The following is a 22,574-nucleotide window of genomic DNA, read 5'->3' on the forward strand; positions in this document are numbered from 1 at the left end:
CGCAGCGCAGCCTTTGACGGGACCCGGCTAGCGCTTGGAGGGCCTCCGTGCTGCCGTTCCTCACTAGCTGCTTACCCTTCGGTCCACTCACCTGCTTCTTCCCCCCGGATGCCCCGGTCTCACAGAAAACGCTCCCGCCGGTCCCGGGAGGATTACTATGAGACCGCGAGCAACCAGCTTACACCAGCTCAAGCTTTCTACAAGATGTTAGGGATCATTATAGTCCCACCCGACTCACCCAGCATTTCCACATCACAGCAGGAGCAGCCACAGCCGAGTCATTCCTTGTCACATTCTGCCAGCGCTGCTCCCTCTTCTACTTGGAAGCGGAGAACGTGCCGCCAGCACTCACGGCTCCGGCAGGAGCCTGGGACTCTTCTCGACCAACCGCCTAGGGTGAGTGACAAAGTCCCCCTTCATTCGCCTTCTGTGTCGAGGGATAAACGTACCGTTTCCCCCAAGGCCGCTAACGTCAGCTTCATGAACTCTAGAACTTCTGTTCCTCCTGTTCCAGAAAATGACAGAATTAATTTTGAGAGCGATCGTTTCCACTTTGGTTCAAAAGACTGTGCTTCTGATGCTCCTTCGGACCCAGGAGTTAAGACTGTTTCATCTGGAACTGTTTATTCTGGGGCTATGTCAGCTCGGCTAGCCGCCCGGCCCGAAGCTCGGCTAGCCGCCCGGCCCGAAGCTCGGCTAGCCGCCCGGCCCGAAGCTCGGCTAGCCGCCCGGCCCGAAGCTCAGTCGCCGCCTCCACCACATTCAGCCTCGCTTCCCATAGCACAGTCACATCCACAGCCTGACTTACTACAAACCTTATTTCAATCCTTAGCCCAGTCAATAGCTCAGTTGGTAGAGGAATCATCAGCCTTATCGTCAGCTCGGTTTCCAACTTCACAACCATCATTTTCCCGACCTTTTCTTCAGTTGCCCTCAGCTCAGCCACCTATACAGCCATCATCTTCACCTACACCTCCGGTACAGCAAGCTATGTCTATCCAACCCTTACAGAACTGTTCCACAACCTCGAATCCTAATCAGAGAGACAAACCAAACAATATTGTTATCAGTCCTCAAAAGCTGGCCAGTTCTGAGACTGAGATTCACTCCAGGGCCTCCCCAGAGGCTGGGTTTCAGCCCCCAGCAGACTCTGGACCCCTGGCGGTTAAGAAGCCAGCTGAGGACCGCACCCGGCCGTTGCTGCCTGAGCAGACTCAATGCTCTGTGCAGCTGCAGTCTGCCATGTGTTTGCCAGAGGCCCGTGTGCCTGGTTCTGTTCTGTCCCTGCCGGAGGCCCGTGTGCCTGGATCTGTTTTGTCCCTGCCAGGGGCCCGTGTGCCTGCTGGTTCCGATCTGTGCCTGCCAGAGGCCCGTGTGCCTGGTTCTGTTCTGTCCCTGCCAGAGGCCCGTGTGCCTGCTGGTTCCGATCTGTGCCTGCCAGAGGCCCGTGTGCCTGGTTCTGTTCTGTCCCTGCCAGGGGCCCGTGTGCCTGCTGGTTCCGATCTGTGCCTTCCAGGGGCCCCTGTGCCCACTGGTCCTGAGACTGTTTTCGCTGGAGGGCCCGAGGAGCCCGTCCAGCCTCCTGCTTTGCCAGCTGGGGGGCCCGAGGAGCCCGTCCAGCGACCTTCTTCGTCAGCTGGGGGGCCCGAGGAGCCCGTCTAGCCACCAGCTGCTCCACCAGCAGCCTCATCCACACCCGCAGCAGCAGCTGCATCCACAGTTTCATCCACACTGCCTGCTTCCACGCCGCCGCCAGCTGCAGCCTCTGTGTCTTCATCCTCGCCAGCTGCAGCCTCTGTGTCTCCACCCACGCCAGCTGCAGCCTCTGTGTCTCCACCCACGCCAGCTGCAGCCTCTGTGTCTCCACCCACGCCAGCTGCAGCCTCTGTGTCTCCACCCACGCCAGCGGCAGCCTCTGTGTCTCCACCCACGCCGTCGCCGGGTCCAGCTTTAGGTCCACCCACGCCGTCGCCTGGTCCAGCTTCAGCATCCTCTTCGGCATCTCCTGGTCCAGCCTCTGCTTCAGCTTCATCCTCATCTGCCTCGCCTGGTCCAGCCCCCGCATCAGCTCCAGCATCGCCTGCAGTGGCCTCCTCTTCAGCGTCACCAGTTTCGTTTGGCCCAGCCTCGGCCTCTGCCTCGTCTGGTCCACCCTCCGCCTCGCCTGGTGCCGCAGGGATCACGCCACCTTCAGGTCCCAAACTACCGCCTCAACATCATCGAGCGTTTGTCAGGCCTCTTGTTGGGCATCGTCACCACCGTGGCCGCCCTCCGGACTTCTGTTGCCACCCCCGCCTTCTGCGTGGACAACCTCCTACACGCCGCCACTGCCTTCCGTGTGGTCAGCCCCCGGACCTGCACCCACGCCGCCGTTGCCGTCCGCACGGTCGGCCCCCGGAACTGCACCCGCGCCGCCGTTGCCGTCCGCACGGTCGGCCCCCGGAACTGTTTCCACGCCACTGCCTACTGCGTGGCCGGCCTCCGGACCTGCCCCACTGCCGCTGCCATTCGCATGGTCGGCCTCCGGAACTGAACTGTTTTGGCCTCCTGTGCTGTTGGCCCCCTGAACTTGGCCATCTGGGCCTTTTTGGACTCTGTCCCTCCGTCCTGGGCCCCCTCCGCCCGCCCTGGTCGGGTGCTTTTCTTTTTTGGTTTTGGTCCGTTTTTGTGTTTCTGCTGGGCTGTCTGGAGCCAGCCCTTGAGGGGGGGGGTACTGTCATGGTCCTGGGTCGGTGACCCAGCGCTTTTAGTTATCATTTTCTAGTTTATGATGATGATTATTATTGTTTGAGTTCTGTGTGTTATATTTGGTCTGCCTTTGAGTCTGTGTCTCTGTCTATGGTGTCACCCCATCTGTTTGTGAATCTGTCTGTTTAGTTCAATGTCTTGTCTGGTTCCATGTGTCTGAGTTTCCTGTTTTATTGTGAAGGTCTGTGTCGTATGTGAGTGTGCTCAGTTTACGTTTCCCCTGTCTCGTCAGCTGTGATTTCTCCCAGGTGTGTTCCCCTCCTGTCTCTCATCCCTTGATTACTGCCATCTGTGTATTTAAGCCCTGTGTTTCTCTGTGTCAGTGTCGTGTCGTACCCTCAACTAGCTGTGTGTTCTGCTTCTATGTTCCTAGTGTTTGGTCTCCTGCTCCAGTTTAGTGTTTCTTTCCAGTGTTTCAGTCCTTGGTTCCTCTGTTCTGACTTTTGGTTTTCTTTTGGTGAGTTTAGTTTGTACGAGGTTTTTCCCAGCAATAAAGCTGCGCCTTAAGTTTCACTTCCGTGTCTGAGTTCTGCATTTTGGGTCCACCACTCCTGCTTGCCTGCCACACAGCGATTCATGACATAAGCAGAAGAAAACATTTGGATGAAGTTATAAAAAAGTCAGTTGTAATTTTTTTCTACAGAAACCGTAGCCAGCTTTTCTTCCATGGTGTAAACATCTTTAGAAACAACAACGTACATGTAACATATACACATAGTCAACAACATACTCACAACGTATACGTTAATGTCAACAACACACATGTAATGTACACCTAAATTCAACAATGTATGTTTATAGTGTTGATCATTATAGTAAGATACATTAATGAAAAAAGAATAGCTAAAATACATACCTCCTGCTCAACAGTTATTAACATTTAGCTCTGCACAACATGCAACATCACCATGCTAAATGCTAACGAATAAATTCATCTTAAATGTTAATTAATGGTTAGCACCATCTTTGTTTCTCATATTAGCATGCTCGCATTTCCTAATTTGCAACATGTATGGTACAGATTTAAAAATGAAAATATAATATGTTTGATAGTAGTTGAGCATAAATTAAATAGCTGGACAACTTTAAATTGTTAATGCTTTTAGATAATCCTCTGGGGCACTCCAGCGTGTATTCCATATAATAACCGCCCACGCTTAAACAGCTGAATAACAACAGATTTCCATGAAACACATGAAATTGTATTCAAGAAATTAAACAATAAATATGACCCTCAAGTTGGTGTTAACGAAATGTCTCTGGGTGTCGAATAGTTTCTCAGTGAATGTAATCACTATTTTTAAATATGACACTCACTCTACTTACAATAAACTGAAGCACCTGTAATAATTATTCGGAAACTTGCACAAGTAAACAGAGCCTGTGAGGGCAATTTAAATGTAAACATTAAAAGGCTGTTGCTAAATGGAAATGTCGTTTCTGTTTGCCCTGATGTCTGATCAAAAACAAACAATAGACATCTGCAATATTTCGCTGTCCTATCACCAACCTCCATCCTATGAGGAAAAAGGTCAACAGAAGAGCTCCAAATGGGATGGTGATCCCAAAATAACAATCCCAACAAACGCCCCCCCTCCTCTCTTAAACACAATCACACAATCAAAGCCCTACTGCCTTTCCTTCATTGTTTAATTTCTGCTGGCTATCTTAGATATCTCTGCGGCTGTTCTTATCTTTGACCTTCAGCTTGTTGCTTTGTCGTCACCCCCTTACATGCGCACCCTCCACCCACCTACCTGCTCCCACCCCCACGCCAGTGTGCTGCGACCTTCAGAGGGGTGTCATTACTCCCTGACCCATTTGACGATTCCCTCATGTGGAATGTGCATATGCCGAATCGCTGTGGATCTGCACAGTATGGGGTGAGGTGAAGTACTTACAGAAATATGACTTGACACGCTTTATCAAATGGGGAAAGATGAAGACGAAACAGCTGCTGGTGCTGTCGTAAGCAATCTGGCCGTGATTGAATAAAAGTGTCAGGAAAAGGGCTGCTTGATGGTCTTTTGTTCTCCCCCATCCAGCTTGATGTTAGTTTGAGCTGTCAGGAGGGAATCACAGCTGGGTGATTTATCAATACTTGGAGTGACCTTGTAGCCACACTGCTATGTGTGTGTGGGTGTTTGTGCAAAGGCTTGTATCTGTGTGTGGCTCTCCCAGATTAAAAAAGACACAAAGTGGAATATTTTCAAAATAGTTGGCACACATAGACAAAGACTTGGCTTGACTTGGAACAAAATTCTCTCTTCTCTTAAACATAGTAAGTGGATTGTTCTGCCAACACGATAAGGGTATTTTTCTCGACATCAGAGCACTCAAAGCAGCACCGGGAAATGTTTAGGAGAAGTGTGTCTCTTTTAACTAACTTTCACAATTTTTTTTTCTAAAATCGCTTTACTATTTTTCCCCCCTGACCTGTCCACACGAGCTCTTCTCCTCACTACTTTCTTTGAGATGTACTTGGACAGCCTGTTTTCACAGCAGCCACTGACTGTCTCTGTTGTGATTAAGCAGATGTTTTATTGCAGACTGGAACAGTCATTACTGCCATAAACCCATCTGTGGAATTGCTTTTTATGCAAATTTGCAAAGCATCTGCATAAATAAAGTTCTAATTAATACCTTTCTGCAAACCTCTGCGCTCTTTGATTCCTAAGTGTTCTTAATTGTGTACAAGCAGGTAGAAAGTACAAATCAATGCTCACAACATGAGAAGATTTTGTTCTTCATTTACATTATGTGTGTGTGTGTGGGTGGGAGGGTGGGTGGGTGTGTGTGTGTGTGTGTGTGTGTGTGTGTGGGTGGGAGGGTGGGTGGGTGGGTGGGTGGGGGTGATTATTTAATTTATTTATTTAGGTAATTCAGATGATAGAGGTAAGAGCAAATAACTAATGACTGTCGCTATAATTGGCAATAGTTTGCAGACTTATAGATTTTTGAAAACACGCTGCTCAGCTGTTAGTTAAACATAAAGCGTGCATTCATACACAATTATATTTTTGATAACCCAACATGGTTAATTATTGACAAATTGTTCATTAAGAGCGAGCTGTAAGCAATTTCAATCAGGGAAAACATTTATGTAAAGTTGCATTGAGTAGCGTTTTTAGCTCCTGTTGTAGGTTACAAGGGAAATAAAACAAAATCTGCTGCTACCGGTTGATTGGGAACTACTGAAGAGTAAAGTTTCCCTGAGAACATTAAGGCTGCTTTATAGATCCCTTTGTTGTGAGGGTGCCAATGGAAGCTCATTAATTTCCCCAGGTTTTTAATGGGGAGTGTTGAACATGTGGCAAGAGTTGTCTTGGTGGGACTCTTATGGCTTGCACTTATGCTGCTGGAAGGAAGCTATTTGTTAATTGTAACAGTGTCCTTTGCTAAGTAATCGAGCCCATTTTATTGTACAACCCAATTTACTTAAGCTGTGTTGACAATTTGTCATTCAATTCATATCAGTCACTTCTCTTCTTTCATGCCCTGTTTTGCAACTTATTAGCCGTGATTTTATTTGCACCTGCAAACATTACCCTCTCCTTGTCATCTCATCTCTGTCCAGTACATATCACCTTTAAAACTAACCTTGTGCAACTCCACCTTGGGTTTGGGTATGGACGTTCTATAATAATACAGCATAATAAAGCACAGTAAAAGGTACAAAGGCATTTAGATTAACCCCCCCCCCCCCCAGTATCTCTGAAATCACAAGACGAAAGGAAGTGTTGTGGATGAAGAAGGACTTTGTTTAATGATTAAAGGCGGCATCTGAGGCATGAGCGAGAAGGAGGAGGAGCTGTCAGCGAGGTCAGGAGACAAATGACAAATGGTTTTGAAAAAAAAAAAACATGTTGGGATAGAGGCAAGATCCTCAGCTTCAACTTTAACTTTTATTTTGAAGTGTTTAAAGAACAGCACTGTTTTAAAGCAAAAGGACTTTCCCACTTGCACGTTAAAGTGTGTAAAGTAAAGCCTGTGTGCTAACCTTCAGCCAAATGCATCAAAACTCACTGTATGACATTTCATCATTCAGCCACTGACAATCCTAAACACATGGCCAAAGCAACCAAAGTGCCCCACACAGACAATTTATTGATGAGAATAAATGCTGTGTAACCGTCTAACTATGCTGTGATCCATGTTTGATATTTACTAATGCTAGCACAAACAGTACTAAACATTTGAAATGGGGTATAAATACCAAATTAGAGACTATAGAAGTTGAAGCTTTTGTACAGAAGTCGGTATCATTTACGTAATTAACATGCAGCCTGGGAGCCAGATCAACACGGCCCACTGGGTGGCTTGGCAAAGTTCGAAAATTTGGAACAAAATGCTTCACATCTGTAGTTTTTTCAATAAAATATGTCAGCCCGGTGACGCCTTTATACACAAGAGTGAAAATGTATTGTCAAAAGGGAAATTAAATGTCATCATCGTGACAGCTGGCTTCAAAGTCATAAAGAGTAACATGCTATTGTTGTTTAGGTCCAAGAACTCTGGAGGTGTTGTACTTTTGCAGAGCCGTTGTAAATTATAATCCACATACCATAAGAGACACAGCACCGAAGCACCTCAGTGTGTTCTTCAGTCTGTTTTGTGCAATTAATAAATGTGAACACTTTTAAAATGTGCTTGTTCTTCTTTAAACTTAGATTTAAGTTTAAAATAAGTCCGTGACACACACAAACACAAAAGTGATAGAGGGAAAGCTTTCTTCGACAATGCAGTGCCAGTTTCTTGCACAGCAAAAAATACAAACATACGCGCTGCTACTCTGTTTCTCTCATCAGCTAGTGAGATCTAGCAACTTTTAGCATAATGAATTTAGCAGGGATGCCTTCTCTACACAGCCCATCAGTCCTACCATCTAGGAGATTAAATTATGTCTGTAAGCATTAAAGCTTTGATGCTGTATTTGGGCCGCATGCATGCATCCATTTGCAAAATTCTATATAACAAAATTAAAAACATGGACACCTATGGAAAATGGCTTGGCACTAGCACTTAAACCCAACCACTCCAAACAGTCTGCTGACTAATGCATTTCTAATCATTTCTGTGATCAATGTTAGCTACTGTGCAATAAGATTAATCAGCCATATGCAAAGCTAGGATCACCTTGAACAAGGCACGACGAAAGAGAGGAGAAAAAAAGGAGATAAAAGGGCTGAAAGAAAGTGTCCTGCTGTTATGTATGATAAGCACATCGTACAGAAATAAAGCGCACCTGCATTATTCACGTTTTCCATGGCGTTGGTTGTGTGTGTGTGTGTGTGTCAGTGTGTGTTTCATCGGCATTACACCATTGTGCTTCCCTCAGCTGTGCTTTGGCATCTGTGCATGGCCATCTCATTGCTGAATAGCTGCCTGATTATTCCAAATCTAAGGGAATATTCAAACAAGGCCGATAATGCATTCTTCCATATGATTCTCCAGAGCTGGGACAGCTGTTCAGCAGCTTTCAGTGCCATGTTCAGAAAGGGACAGATTTCTCTGCTCAATTAATAGGCCCCCATTAAAAATCCAGGAAGAAGTTTGACAAATGAAGCAGAGACTGAGTTTGTCTTAGAAAGATAGCTACAAAATAACTATCTCGCATAACTGATAAATAGCACACACTTTGAGCGAAATGATTGGGAAATTAATGTTTAACTTACAAATCAATGGCTGCGCTGAATCACTGTGGCCAGACGAGGCTGACGGATTGAAATTTGCCTGTGGAAGCACACAAAGCCTGCACTATACGGAGAGGAGTGTCGTTTACATTTCTAGACAATAACTGTCAGTAACTTTGTCACTGTGCAGTCATCGAAATTAAACAGATTACAACCAGGTCAATTTCACGAAGCGGTCGTGATAAAAAGCAACATGATAAAACTTTAATGACAAGAAGTGGTCGGCTGTACCCAGGCAGGAGGAATTACTGGAGATCACTGTCTCTTTGTTCACTTCACTTTAGCCACACGGTGATATGAGAACACAGAGCGCTGCTGCTGCTGCTGTGCCGCCGCCACTGCCTCGTAACGTTTCAACTGGCAGATGAATTCTTTCAGTCTGGCTTCGCCCTCTCCCTTTCTCCCTCACTCTCCCAAGAACAACGAGGAGGTTGTCTGTCCAAGGGCACACCTGTAAGGTGCAGACCCTCGACAGGCTTACCTCAGTGGCCTCTCCTGCTGTACTCAAAAGGCAATTATTCCTCTCAGAAGATAGAGCACTGTCAACTTCAAACAGAGGACATTCTTTAGGCAGATTAGGCGAAAATTATGTTTTATTATTTGGGCCCTGAAGAATGAATTGGACTCTATTTGGCCGTCTTTGTGGTGAAATCTAAGACAGTTTAAATGGCAGAGGTATGTTTGGAGTCAAGGTAATACTCTGGTGTCTTTATGAAAGGGCAACAGAGAGGATCAGATTAGAAACTGAACAGCGAGAGTCTTTCAGTGCGGCTGTGCTATCATCTCTGTCTTCTTGTCCGTGCCTGTAGAGAGGTTAAATTAAATGGCTGTAATAAATGTTTTGGTCTTGCTGATGTGGTATGGCTGGCTATCAAACAGAAACACTGTGGAGAAATGGCATGGTGGAAGATCAGAGAGAGGAACAAATGGAGGGTGGGAGAACTATGTCAGCACATTACCAACATTAGAAACGGACTTGTTTTCACTTAAACCTCAATTATAATGGTGGCTCCAGAAACAATTATATTGATGAATGCTTTCTTAGTTACTGTAATTAAATTATTCCATTTAATTAACGAATTTTATTGAATTTCTCCCTAGAGGACGGCATTAGCCTCATCTGCTGTTTTACAAACAGGAGTACTCTAATGTTGTGTGCTATGGAAATGATTACTAATGCCTAATGAAACTGTGTCAGATCAGATAAATGCTGTGCACAGTCAACAAGCCAAGCTTGTAACACAGCCAAACTTGAGACAAAACAATAAAGCCAAAGAAAAAATTATTGATTGTATTTTTTCAAGGGCAGGCTTTGTAAAGCTGACATCAAATGAATTATAATGCAGAGTGCCTGCTTCATGTTTTAAAGACTATATAGAAAGTCAAAGAGAATTTGCATTAAGCAGGTTTTAAAAACATAATTGTCCTTGCACCAGTTCAGTCAAGTCAAGCTTTTAATTTACAATGAAAATAACCAGTGATTTAAAATTAACTTTACGTGTCTAGTTAAAAAACCACCCAGATTTAAAAAAGAAAGAAAGAAAAGGTCTTGCTTTAAAAAATTAGTAGCACTAAATTAAAGTGTGGATTTACTGCATAAAATGTCAACCCACTGCCCATTACACTCGTGTGTGTGTGTGTGTGTGTGTGTGTGGGGGGGGGGGGGGATTATACACTATATAAAACTACGTAGAAAGCACACAAACTCTGATGGTTCTGCAGTACAAAGCTACACTATGTAAATGCACAAATGAGGAAAAAAGATATCCAACTGCAGCTGACCATTGCCCTCTGGTGGGTGTGAAAAGCACCTGCTTGAAGATGACTAAATATAGAGGGTAACTTAGATTTGTTTGTATTTCTTGTGTTGCAAATTTCACAAGAGCTCAGATTATTCAAGACAAGAAACAAGCACAAATAAACACAATTTATACCAGTTACACAAAAACAAACCAGCTAATTTATTTCTTATTAAGCTGTTTCGTTTCAAAGGAATAAAAAGAAAGAAAGCACGAAAACGTTAATCCAACAGTAGTAATGTGATGCATGTGTTTATTGTCCGATCCCATTTTGGCTTGGCCATATTAGTCCATGTGAAAGGAGACAGGAGTTGTGATGCTGTAAGCACATACCGTGCATTCTCTGTCCTCCGCTGTGCAGTTGTTGGGCATATTGTGAGGTTTTAATACGAGGGATATGGCGGAGGGCTCGGCTCACATTCACTGTACAGGAAGAGCCAAGAATGACAGTTGCTCCTCTTGCAGCTGAGACATCCATGGATTTATATTGCACTTTTAAAGGTCAGCACATGACAGGCAATCAGTCAGCTCCCAATTGGATGATCAGCAGTCATTTGAATATGTTTCTAAAAAACTTTTCTCATTATTAAAAAATCTGAAATTGCAAGCATTTTCTTGGGGGTGACTCATCCTGATGTAGGTAAGAGTTTAAAAGCCACCCTTAATATTATGATCACACCATCTTATAAAATATACATAGAAAAAAATCTTTGATAATGGTTATCTTAAAATGCAAAAGGTAAGATGATTTCTTAAAAGAAAAAAAAAAAGACTTTGCTGTAAGTTAAGAGAAAGCCATAAGATGAAAAAGCAGAGGCAATTTAGAAAACCATAAAGATTTTAAAAGAAATCTCTAATAATTGTGAAATAAAGTGCAAGAGTCAATATGACTTTTGTGTAATATTAAATAAAATTGCTGCATACATTAGAAACATGTTTTCCTCGTATATTTTGGCTTTCAAATATGACCATATGTAACCCGAGCGATTCTCATATTTAAAACATGTTCAGTCAAGCCTGCAATGGGTGTAGTTACAACATTTTAATAAGAGGACTCAAACTGCCTGAAGGTGAAAGTGGATGGGAGTGGCAATAAATGTCACATTAAAAGAAATCCTAACACACACTGAGGTTTCATATATATATATATATGTGTGTGTGTGTGTGTGTGTGTGTGTGTGTGTGTGTGTGTGTGTGTGTGTGTGTGTACATATATATATATGTGTGTTTGTGCCAAATTGTGGCACACCCATATTTCCAGTTCAAGCATGCTCCCGTGGAACCATCATAGGTAGCATAATATACACAGTGTATTATGAGGGGTGTGTGTGGGGTGGTCGACAAGTCAATTCTGTTTTGTTAAGCTGAGTTATAAAGCTGCTGTCACTGATCTCGAGTGGGCTGAAGGCTGTAATCTCCTTTATTTCTGGGCCAAATCCAAGAAAATACAGTAAAGAACAAAAGCAAGTTCCTCCAGGGTCACATTTCCAAGTCTTTAGAGTGCAAAATGAATACAGGACTGGAAGTTTAGCAGGGATTGCCGCAGGACGAAGTTCAAACACCTGCAGGTTAAAGTACAGTACAGTTAATCGGTGCTAAAACGCACAATGGCGTACGCTGCATTTGATTGAAATGCTGAGCTATTTTGATGGAAACATGCGTAGCCTGTATATGCGCGCAGGCTTCGTCGCTGGCTCAGGAATGTTGGCATCAAGTATGCAGTCCTGACAGACAGCTGCACTGCAGTGGCGTTTTTAACATGCCACACCAGGACACAAGCCTGCAGGATCCTCTGTCTCTGAACAAAATCAGAGAGTGCGTGAAGAAATTAGAGCGAAACTACTGGCGAAGCGAGACGCAGAGAACTCACCAGTTTGACTCTATCTGTGGGGATGTTAGAGTTAAAAAGATTGCTGAATTTCCTTTGAAATTTGAGAGAGAAAAGAAAACCATGTGTATAATAAAATATTTCCCCTCAGAAGTCTGTGTCCAGTTTGAAAAACTTGCAGCTTTTATAAAAGCGTAAGAAGCAAAGCATTCTTTTTAAGTATGACCCTGCGGGGTTCTGCACCGACTCCATCAACGAGTCACTGACTCACTTTACTCTAATGTCTGCGAACTGCGCCTGTAAACCGCTCCTTCATGCTCACAAACACTTGACACCTTATTCTCTCGCAAGTGACTCTTTAATCACTAATCCCCAAGAGTTTTGGCGTTATTTCCACCCTCTGCCATTTCACCCCATCACACAACCACAGTATTCATTACACTAGGTGTATCGCGATCGGCTGGTTGCCCTGTTTATTTTGTACATGTTCAGCCCCGCCCTGCAGACGCGCTGATATCACGCAGTTGCGTAATTTGACAAGCCAGCGCAAAATAGGGAGAATGAGCGTTTGACAGCTGCCGTTTTCCTGCTACAGATTTCTTCGAAACAAAAGAACACTTATGCTGCATTCATTCGCTAAAGATTTCGGATAGTTGCCCAGAATCTCTGCTTGCATGGCCGCTGCCGTGAGGAATAATAATGTTTGGGTTGCTCCGCGGCAGGACGCGCAGTTCCTCCAGAAAACCTCCGCACCATTGACATCCGACGGTCTTAGAGGTGAAGATCATGGACAAGTGCTCTGTAACACGAGGGATGCCATCCCGGGAACTTCCTCCTTCCACGATTACAATTTGGTAGGGGCTCGTATTATTATTATTATTTTCTTTCCCCGTCTGCCTCTCAGCATCACAGGCTTTACTGGTGTCAGCAGGTTTAACGCAGGATTACAGTGTGTTGCTGATCAAAGCAAAAAAAAAAAGAAAGAAAGAAAGAAAGGCTGTTTTCATTTAAAGATGTGACCCACGATACTGAAGGAAGGCCCGTGTAATTACAGCTAAATCCTGGGCTTTTAACCTCTGCATCGATGCTGCTATTTACTAACTGTTAAGAGGGGGAATTGCAAACAGGACATGGCTGGGATGTGACGCGTTGCTCCCGCTCCTGAAACAACTCCTGAGGAAGATGCATTGCCGTGCAGAGCAACTGCATGTTCTAATTTCAGCCATGTATTCTGAAACAGCTTAGCCTGGAGTGTTTTAGAAGGGCGTCTGCTGCTTGTAGGGAGGGGGTGGTGGGGGCGTCTTTGATGTGGATGGGTGCACACGAGTAGGCCCCAGCATGCATCCCAGATTAATTTACGTCAGTTACTTTTGTTATTGTCAGACTTCTAGTACCTTAAATGGGCAATAATGGGAAGTTCTGAATGTCTCTGATTTTTCATTAACTCTTGCCCCAATTAATATTTCTCCAAGTCCAAAGAAATAATGATATAAACAGATGAGTGCATGATGAGTGCTGACCTTGATAAATCTGAATGAAAAATGTCCTAAAACTAAGCAATTAGTGAGCTTGAATCAATTGCACAACACTTGTATTTCCTATTCTGCTGTCTTTACATCCACAGTAACAATCTTGCTACGACTCACCTGATCATTTTCCTCTGTTTTGCCTCTCCCAGGGTAAATCCGAGATGGACAGCTATTTGTGTTCACAACCACAGGATGTAGTAAATTCCAAAATGATGTGCAGAGACAGCACCCTGGCTCTAGAGCCACCTTTCACTGAGGACTTTGCCTCCCCTTACAGCGTCAGCATGAGTTTGCTCCTTCCCGATGTCACATATCTGCACCCAGGCCTTTGCAGGACTGTCAGACAGATCAAAACCGAGCCAACAAACTCTCTGATGCATCCCGCGTGCCAGGGGAGCGGAGTATCGCCAGCAGTCTCTGAATACCCAGGGTTTTTTTGCGCAGCTGACACTGCAAGTGGTAACTTCGTCATCAAGCAGGAAGTGCCAGATTTCCAGGACGTTCCCCTATTTCAGCTTTTGAACTCTGATCTGGAACAGCTCATTCACAGCTCGCAGGTGAACCCCATCCCCATAGCCCCGTTAAGCATTCCCACTGGGAATGTTCATGCTGGCCCAGTCCCGAATTCTACGAAACCTGCGAGCAGCTTGCAGAACGAATGTTTTTCATTTAATCGACGCGTGGGCCATCAGCCAGGATCAACCTATCTGCCACCTTCTCCGCCAAACTCTGAGCCCTCAAGTCCAGACAGGGGCAAAGGAGTCCTTCACAACCTCTCCCCACCTCCATCCTACGAAGCCAGCATCGCCTCTAAGTTAAATTTTGAGACCCACAATTCCATTGACCTTGGACAGACACCCAGCATAGCTCCAATCCAAAACCAAGATCAAATTTCCACGTCTGGATTCATCCAAAGTTCAGGTTCTGGACCAGTACAGCGTTCAAGCCTGACACCAGTTCAAACAACGTCGGGTATTGGCCCGCTGTCCCCGGTGTTGGCTCAGTCGGCTCCAGTTAAGTACAATCGAAGGAATAATCCTGATCTGGAGAGACGGCGGATTCACCACTGTGACGTCCCAGGTTAAGACTTCTGTTCGGTCTCCATAACAACAATTAATTTGAGTTTAAATTTTGTCAACATTAAAAAAGATATAAAATGCAAGTACTTAATGTGCTCTGTCTGTTTGTTTTTACAGGCTGTCAGAAAGTATACACAAAGTCATCTCACTTAAAGGCTCATCTGCGGACGCACACAGGTAAAATGTTCTGAGTTGCACTTCTTATTTTTGGATGAAATTGGTGACGTTGCCAGGCAGAAAAATTGCACTTGGCTTGCAGATGCATTCTGTCTGCTGACAGACCTGGCCCACATCTCACTGCTGTCAAATCACATAAACCCGCAGCTCTCATAAAGAGAGCAGGGACGACGACAGGACATGGTGTGATTTATGACTCACAGTTGTGGCTTAGTGTGAGTTTGTTTTTTTTAATTGGATGGAGTAGTTTGGTTTTTTTTCTTGCATAACATTAAATATTGAAGGAATTCAAATATATTTAAATATATAATGACTGGCTACCTTTATTCTTCAACTTCTTCCCGATGAAGGTGAGAAGCCGTACCACTGTTCCTGGGAGGGATGTGAGTGGCGCTTCGCCCGCTCTGATGAGCTGACACGCCATTACAGGAAACACACCGGGGCAAAGCCTTTTCAGTGTGGAGTGTGTAACCGCTGTTTCTCCCGCTCTGACCACCTGGCCCTGCACATGAAGAGACACCAGAGCTAGAAACCTCTTCCTATAAAAACATCAATCTTCCTTTCCTGTTTTTTGTTTTGTTTTGTTTTTTTTGGACAAAATACCATCATATGCATATCAGCAAATAAACATGTTAAAAACTGTGAAACTTATTTCACTCACTCCAAAAGGGGCAGATAATCTTAGCAGTGCTGGCCCACAAATACGAATAATAATAATGTAAAAAAGATCAAATATTATGGTTGCCTTATTTTTTTTCCACACAAATGCCTCAGTTTAGGGGATGTTTGCATAGGTATTAGTAAAAAGAACAAAAAAAAAAAACATAATGTAATAACGTAACTATAATGTATCTTTTTTAAGATTTTATTTTAATTCTACACAAAAACATTTTGAAATTTAAATTTTATATTTAGGTGTTTTCATTGTACACATCATATCACTCACGTGTCGTAGGGGCATTTATTTAGTATGCTGCAAACTGCTACACTGTAAGTGCAGATATCTATGTATGCTATTAGCCGGAGGGAGGACGATGTTGTTGCAGCTAGTAGGTCAAAGGGTTGGTTGTGCATTTGTGTAATATAGAAAGTAAAAGCACTTAAGTTAAAGTTGCAGGAAAGCAAGTTGCAGAGTTTTCTGAAGCGGTAGCAGGAAGAATAAACATTGAGGGGGTGATGGGCATTGTTTGTGAGCCATGTGGTGATTGCATTGCTTACAACATGAGGACACTTGGTATGAGATATTAAGCGTTGAATGACCAGCACGGTGAATGATCTTTATCTGTGCTCTGACACTGTAACATACACATGGTCCTTACAGAGAGGGTTGTCTTTTTTTTTTTTCTAAGTGCAGCAGATGAATCCAAATGTTGCATCTTGATTTTAGGATTTCTGTGAACACTTTCCACTACTGTGGTGTTTAACTTTCAGCGAGATCTCATTTTATATTAGGAATTCGAAGTGCTGAAACAATTTACAATATCTTTGGGAACATTTATTTTCTCTCTCCTGTTCGTTGTCATCGTGGAGAAATCAAAACATGCGGGTGAGCCTAATTTGACACTTAATGTTTTCAGTGTGAACATCTATGAAAGTTGATGGTTTCTTTGACTTCTCTCCAAATATCAAACACCTTTTTGAAAGTGCCTTTAACTGCTTAGTTGTTGCTGTTTTTTTTGAATGAATGAATGAATGAATGAAAAACGAAGCTGCCCCTGCCTGTTAAAACCATCGACTATGTTCCTCTTAATTTCCACAATGTAACATTAATAGAAATCTCTATTACCTGACCAAATTTGAATATGGCTTAGCAAAAACTAATTTTAAAGTTTCTGTTATTTAAGATGTATATATTTTGTATCTGCTGTTTTAAAATAAAAATAAAAAAGAACCATGTATTTCTTTTGGATTGTATTACAGTTTAAAATTTTCCTTTTTTAAAATAAATTAGGTTTGTTTATTTTTGTTTTACAAAGTACAAAAAGGATTAGATTACGCCGCTACAGTCGACGCTGTTACGAGTTTATCCAGCCAAGAAAGAAGCGCAGCGAATTATTGCAATACTGTTGAATAAATAAATATGCACAAAGGTCAGAGGTTTGTGTCAAAGCTGAAACATTAACATGTAGCCTAAACTGATCAAATGTCCAATGGAGCTGTGTGTCCCTCACGGTGCAAATAAAGATGTTTTGTGTTGAATATTAACTTTTGAAATGTCTGATAATTTATTCACAACATTTAAAAGGTTTACTCTAGCCATATGTCTCCATGCTAAATCTGGAGAAAACGCTGGCTAATGCTAATCTTTTGTTGCTTGCAGAGCGGGAATATTGCACGTTATTATATAATTTTACACCACAGCTTTTGCTTTCAGTGAACCTTGCTGGTATTGAATAAGAAATAGCACAAAAACAGGCATGGCAATGTTGATCGGTTTTTGCTTTAGAAATTCTGCTTTTTATGCAAAATAGGAGGGAAAAAGATTAAAGGTGGCTCATTGACACCATTATTTTTTAAGTTACAAGCTGAAAATACAGATAGTTTTAGAAGGATAATAAAAAGAACTCATGTAGCACCTTTGTAGTCTGTCTAACTTTCCCAAGGACACTTGCCAGCTGGAGGAGGCAGTTTTTCTGGAATTTGCTAATTAGTCCAGACCACACCCCGATTCATGACTTTCCTTTTTAACAATCTGGTGTAATCAAAACAAAACAAGTCATTTTCTTGGTTTCTCTTGGAAGGTGTCCCTAACATGAGTCATAGCAAAGCTTTTGCAAAAAGTACCAGGAGAACCTGTAAAAGCCACAGAAGGTGTCTGAGCTTGTCCTGGGTGCAGAGGAACTCCTGAACTCTTCTGAGGATTATTTACTAGTGTAAGTCCCCCCCCCCCCAGCCCTCCTCCCAGTGCTTTACATTACTTACGGTACAGTAAAGCCCACATAACTCAGACTCTAGTGAGTGATAAATCATTCAGGTGAGATCCTGCACAGTAAAATGCTTAGTGGAGTGGGAATTGATTGTAATCATCTCAATCCGTTGCTGCCTGACAGAAACATTCATCCAGACCTCGTTATAATAGAGCAGAGGACAGGAAGTACAGGGTGCATTCTTTTAGCTGAAACCTTTTCTCAGAAAAGGCTTGTTTGAGAATACCAGGTCTTAAAATACTACTCTTTGTTGATACTACATAAGAACAACAAAGCATGTGATATTACACCGAGGTACACAATGTTTTAGTTGGACGATTCAAAACGTCTTTTTCCGCTTCCAGTAGCGGTCCGATGAACTTTGCGTACAGACCACTGTACTGTTGTTCAGCTACGTCTTCCCTAATAGCGAGATTAGTTTTCCGAATGCCAGCGAATGGGAGTTCTCGGATGTCTAAGTGACACCGAAACCACATTCCACCCATCTCAGTCATAGATAGCAACTGGCTCCGTCCCAGTCTGTTACATACAAAATGCAACTTTATTAACCTTCATGCCTCCATTCATATTAATATACATGTATATGTTTGAACTTATTTTAATTTCACAGCTCCATCCATATGAAAAATACAGAGAAAAAGGCAAAAACACTGACTGGATACTTAAACAACTCTCGGAGAAAAGGAAACAAAAAAAAGTGTAACAGGAGAAAAAAAAAGAGTACATCTGTTGTTGAAGTTTTGAAAAATATCAGGATTAAAAATTTCTGTTACAGATGTGGAATTCCATGAGCAGAATCTCCCTTTTTGAAGCGATGTTGAGCAATATCACATTTTTCTTTACGGTAAGAATGAAAAGATCTGAATATATTTACACTACACTCACTTTACATAAATACAGGAACAACGATTACTGTACGTAATATCAGCAAACTTGAAACAAAGGCATTGGCTTCACTACCTAAATTTTCAAAACCAGGAAAATCAAAAGCAGATGTTATACAGAAAGTAAAATATATATTGAACTGACAGAAACTGCAAGATAAGTATTCATTAAGAGAGGTGTGACTGCTGGAATCCCAGTCACAGGATTTTTTTTCCTTTCTTTTTTTTTTCTTTTTTCCTGTGAGTATGATTCCTCATCATCTTCCATGGAATCACTATGTTGAATTGATGTGTTGAAGCTGAAACACCAAGAGACCTTTGTAACTCGGTTTTGTTACCCTTAGAGGAAGTGACTTATTGCAAGCAAAGTAATAATGTGTGCTATAAACAGCCTGTGAAAGTGTTATGGGAAGATGCTGCATTGTACACAATGGTATAAGGCTCAGTGCGAAAAGAAAGTTCAACATTAGAGGTCCGACTTGCATAATGTTGTCTGTGCTTCTTTTTTTTCCCCCAGAATTCGTGGTTTTCTCGTTTGAAATTTATTAATCCAAGCACGCGTGCTGAAATCGAAGCTCTGCACAGAGCAGCTGATATTACAAGTTTGTGATATGAGGCACTATTCATTATTATTATTGCATAACTTTGACCCTGGTTACCGTAACAAAATTATGCTTTAAAATATGAGGAAAGAGATGCTGAAGGGAAATACAATACACCCTGTCCTATGGAGACACCATCTTCAAGTCAAATTGAGATTTTCAGAAATTGGTGTATTAAGGCATGCAACGTCATATACTGAATACAGGAGTACATGTGTCGCTGATATGTGCTTGATCGGTAGAATTTCTTGTCGGGTATAGCAAAATAGCAACACAGGGAATTGTGTACCTTAATACTGTGTATAAATAATTGGTCGATTCTAGCAAACACTGGTTCAGCCTTGGGAACTGAAAAAAAATGATTTGATCATGAATGTGTTTAACCACAAACCAAAGAGAAAATAAAAAGCAAACTGTTCTATAACATCACATATGATCATTTACATGATGAATACCATTAGCCCCATTTTACTGTATATCAAATTAGATAAATTACAGTCTCTGAAAAAAGACTTTACATGTATAAATGTATTTCCTGCATCTACTAATCAAAAGCCCTATTTTTCCAATGTATGTACAGGCTGTAGAACTTTGTAATAAGTTTTATCTTCACTATCACATATATTACAACATTTCAAAATGTCCTTTGTACAGAAGAGAAAGATTTATATGCAAATGAAGACGTGCCCCTCAATCATAAAAACGCTCTAATACATTATAAGGATGATAAAATACGATGATGATTATTCGCTTATAAATTGACATCTGAAATAAAATCATTTGAATATCATACGAAACAAACAAACAAGGTGCTGATATGGTTTTGCCAAAATGCTAATACAACTGGGCATAATGTCGTGCACAAACAATACAGATAAATAATGACAACATGCGTTCTCCAACAAACCGAGAAGGGCGTCGCACGCTTCCGTGCGGAAATTGCTTCCTGGATTTGGCTGTTTTACTGAAAGTGAGAATGTGGAATCCAAGTTTGTGCATTAGCGTGCAAGTGTATGGATTTCAAGGTACCGTAATCGAAAAGGTTAACATTTTTCTTTTTTACTGGCCTAGGTCCAATAGATGCATTTGGCAGCATTATCGAATAACATTGGTTGGCCTGATATTTTATGTCCGAAGCTTTTACGTAGCATAAAGAGCGCTGGAAATACTTGCAAAAATGTCCGTTATTAGGTCTATAAAAATATATTTTTAATTGAATTTCCTGATTAAGGTTAAGTGATGCTTTCCAATAAATATATCTCTGCCGGAAACTGCTTCTAAAAGGTACTCCTGCTGTGAATACAAACACACACACAGAAAAAAAGAACGGAAAAAAACAGTGTGCATGTATTTGTGTATGCATGTGTGCAATTCCTGCATTTTTCTGCTTTTTACATGACCAAATCTCAGGTAAATCAGACATAAATCATAACTTATATCTGGTCTGAGGCGATTTCAAGTGACTTTGTTTGTGTTTGAGACAAACAACAGGAATAGAAATGATAAATGTGGAGACAATCACCAGCTGGGAGACATCAGATTAGAAACCAGTCAGTAACGGAGGGAGTTGCGGTACAGAGCGTGAGGAGGTGGCCAAGCTGGGAACTTCTCCTCGGATATTGACATCAGCAAACAGAACAAAGAGGAGGTTTAATGTTCCTTCCCATCACTTTGTTCAGAATGTATTGCTCTTCTGTATTGTACACCAGGTGCCACACTATCCCTGTAACACTTCAGCTGGTGTCAGTGTCATTTTATGGACAAGTGCTGCGGTGCTGTGCAAAACCACAACACAAATTCCTTTTTTTTCTGTTAAACCCAGCTGAAGTGACTTTTTCTTTTTAAAAAATGAGAAATGTCAGGACACAATAAAAGTCTGTAAGGTGCCTCTATTTTTTCACATACTGGAAATCTCCTCTGATTGTTCAGTTCACTGTACATGAGGGGTTGTATTTTCTGAGTCAAACATAAGCAATAAGCAGGCATTAAAAAAGAAGCAAAACCCAATAAACAAAACATTTTTATACTGAAGTATATTTATCCTTTAAGATTGCACTTTACTGATTGCTAATCACAGCTCAAAATCCACCAGATTTTTTTTTTCCTTTTTCTAATAAATGCTTTGAAGAGGCTCAACATAAACATAAAGAACAGCACTGATGAGATTTGGAGTTGCCATGTGAGTGGATCATCAATGGTGTGTGCTGGTGCGATGATATGCAAGTCCTATTTCCATTTATGAAAACAGGCATTGAATGACTGAAAAAGTGGAGGTGCTGATGAGGTTGATCTTTTCGGGTTGTGGGCATTTGAGTCTATCTTGATTACAGTTTGCAGGCGATGAGAGAGGTGAAAGTCCAACCTTCTTTTAGCTTCTACAAGGGATGCCTCAGATCTAAGAGCAGAAGCCAACAGGAAAATGAAACCACTTATGATTAAATGGTGCCCCCTGCTGGTCACAAATCAGACTCACACAGGGGGGCGTGGTGAAAAAACACTACCTGTAACTTCAACTACCGGTACATCCAAGTCCGTTCCCGTGATCCAGTCGAGGCCAAACTTCTTCCTGCTCACACAGGAAATCCATTCCTTACAACGGGGTCTTTCACATTATGAATGCTGGAAAAGCAGCCGTTTGGAACAATAATGAAAAGAAAGACACCAAAACAAAAAAAGACACAGTTGCAATTGCATTATACTTTTTTTTGTCCAAATAAAGAGTTAATCTTAAAAATCAAAGTGAAACATTTACGAACAGTGCTGTAAAAGACAGTTCCCTATTATACTCCAAGCAAAGACAAAAAAGATCCTGCCGTCTCTTCGTTCCAAACCAAAGAGGATCCAGAAGTGACCCTGTTTTGTGCTCCTCAAGCTCTGTGCACCTTCATCCATCAGTCTTCTCTGTCTCCGTCTTCTCTCCTTATGAAGGATGAGGGCATGTGTGCGTCTGTGTCTGTGCGTGGGTGTGAGTGTGATAGTGTGTGTGTGTGTGTGCGCGTCCAGGCCGGCTGAAAACATTCACAGGGAGATCCCGCTCCCCTGGCTGCCTGTGTATGCATGTGAGTGTGTGTCTTTTCGTTGACCTCTCCATCTCTCTCTTTATCGCGCTCCGTCTGATTCACACCAGCATGTGTCTCCGTCGGTGCAGGGCCAAGTGGTCAGATCTGGAGAAGCTGCGGTCACAGTCTGCACACTTGAAGGGCTTCACCCCTGTGTGTTTCCTGTAATGCCTCGTCAGCTCATCAGAGCGGGCGAACTTCCAGGTGCAACCGTCCCAGGTACACTTGTATGGCTTTTCACCTGGAAAG

At 42.6% G+C, this 22,574-nt stretch overlaps 2 protein-coding genes across 3 annotated transcripts in view; one reads left to right on the plus strand and one right to left on the minus strand.

Annotated features, from left to right (window-relative positions):
* The first annotated feature begins 12,589 nt into the window (after nt 1–12,589).
* klf5b (Kruppel like factor 5b) lies at nt 12,590–17,058 on the plus strand. The gene is made up of 4 exons (XM_085435671.1): nt 12,590–12,922; nt 13,747–14,677; nt 14,794–14,853; nt 15,204–17,058. The coding sequence occupies exons 1-4, from the start codon at nt 12,743–12,745 to the stop codon at nt 15,380–15,382; spliced, it is 1,350 nt and encodes a 449-aa protein (XP_085291797.1). The 5' UTR covers nt 12,590–12,742; the 3' UTR covers nt 15,383–17,058.
* A 1,240-nt stretch (nt 17,059–18,298) lies between these two features.
* klf12b (Kruppel like factor 12b) overlaps nt 18,299–22,574 on the minus strand; it is a 39,051-nt gene continuing 34,775 nt past the window's right edge. For both annotated transcript variants that reach the window (XM_085435673.1, XM_085435672.1), the window contains exon 6: nt 18,299–22,566. In XM_085435673.1, the coding sequence (XP_085291799.1) occupies nt 22,385–22,566 (182 nt within the window). In that variant the 3' untranslated portion in view covers nt 18,299–22,384. The remainder of the gene's footprint in view (nt 22,567–22,574) is intronic.

The sequence above is a fragment of the Copadichromis virginalis genome, linkage group LG16, assembly GCF_057382275.1.
Source record: "Copadichromis virginalis isolate Kocher_CV1m ecotype Utaka linkage group LG16, C_Virginalis_male_GT1.1, whole genome shotgun sequence".
NCBI lineage: Eukaryota > Metazoa > Chordata > Actinopteri > Cichliformes > Cichlidae > Copadichromis > Copadichromis virginalis.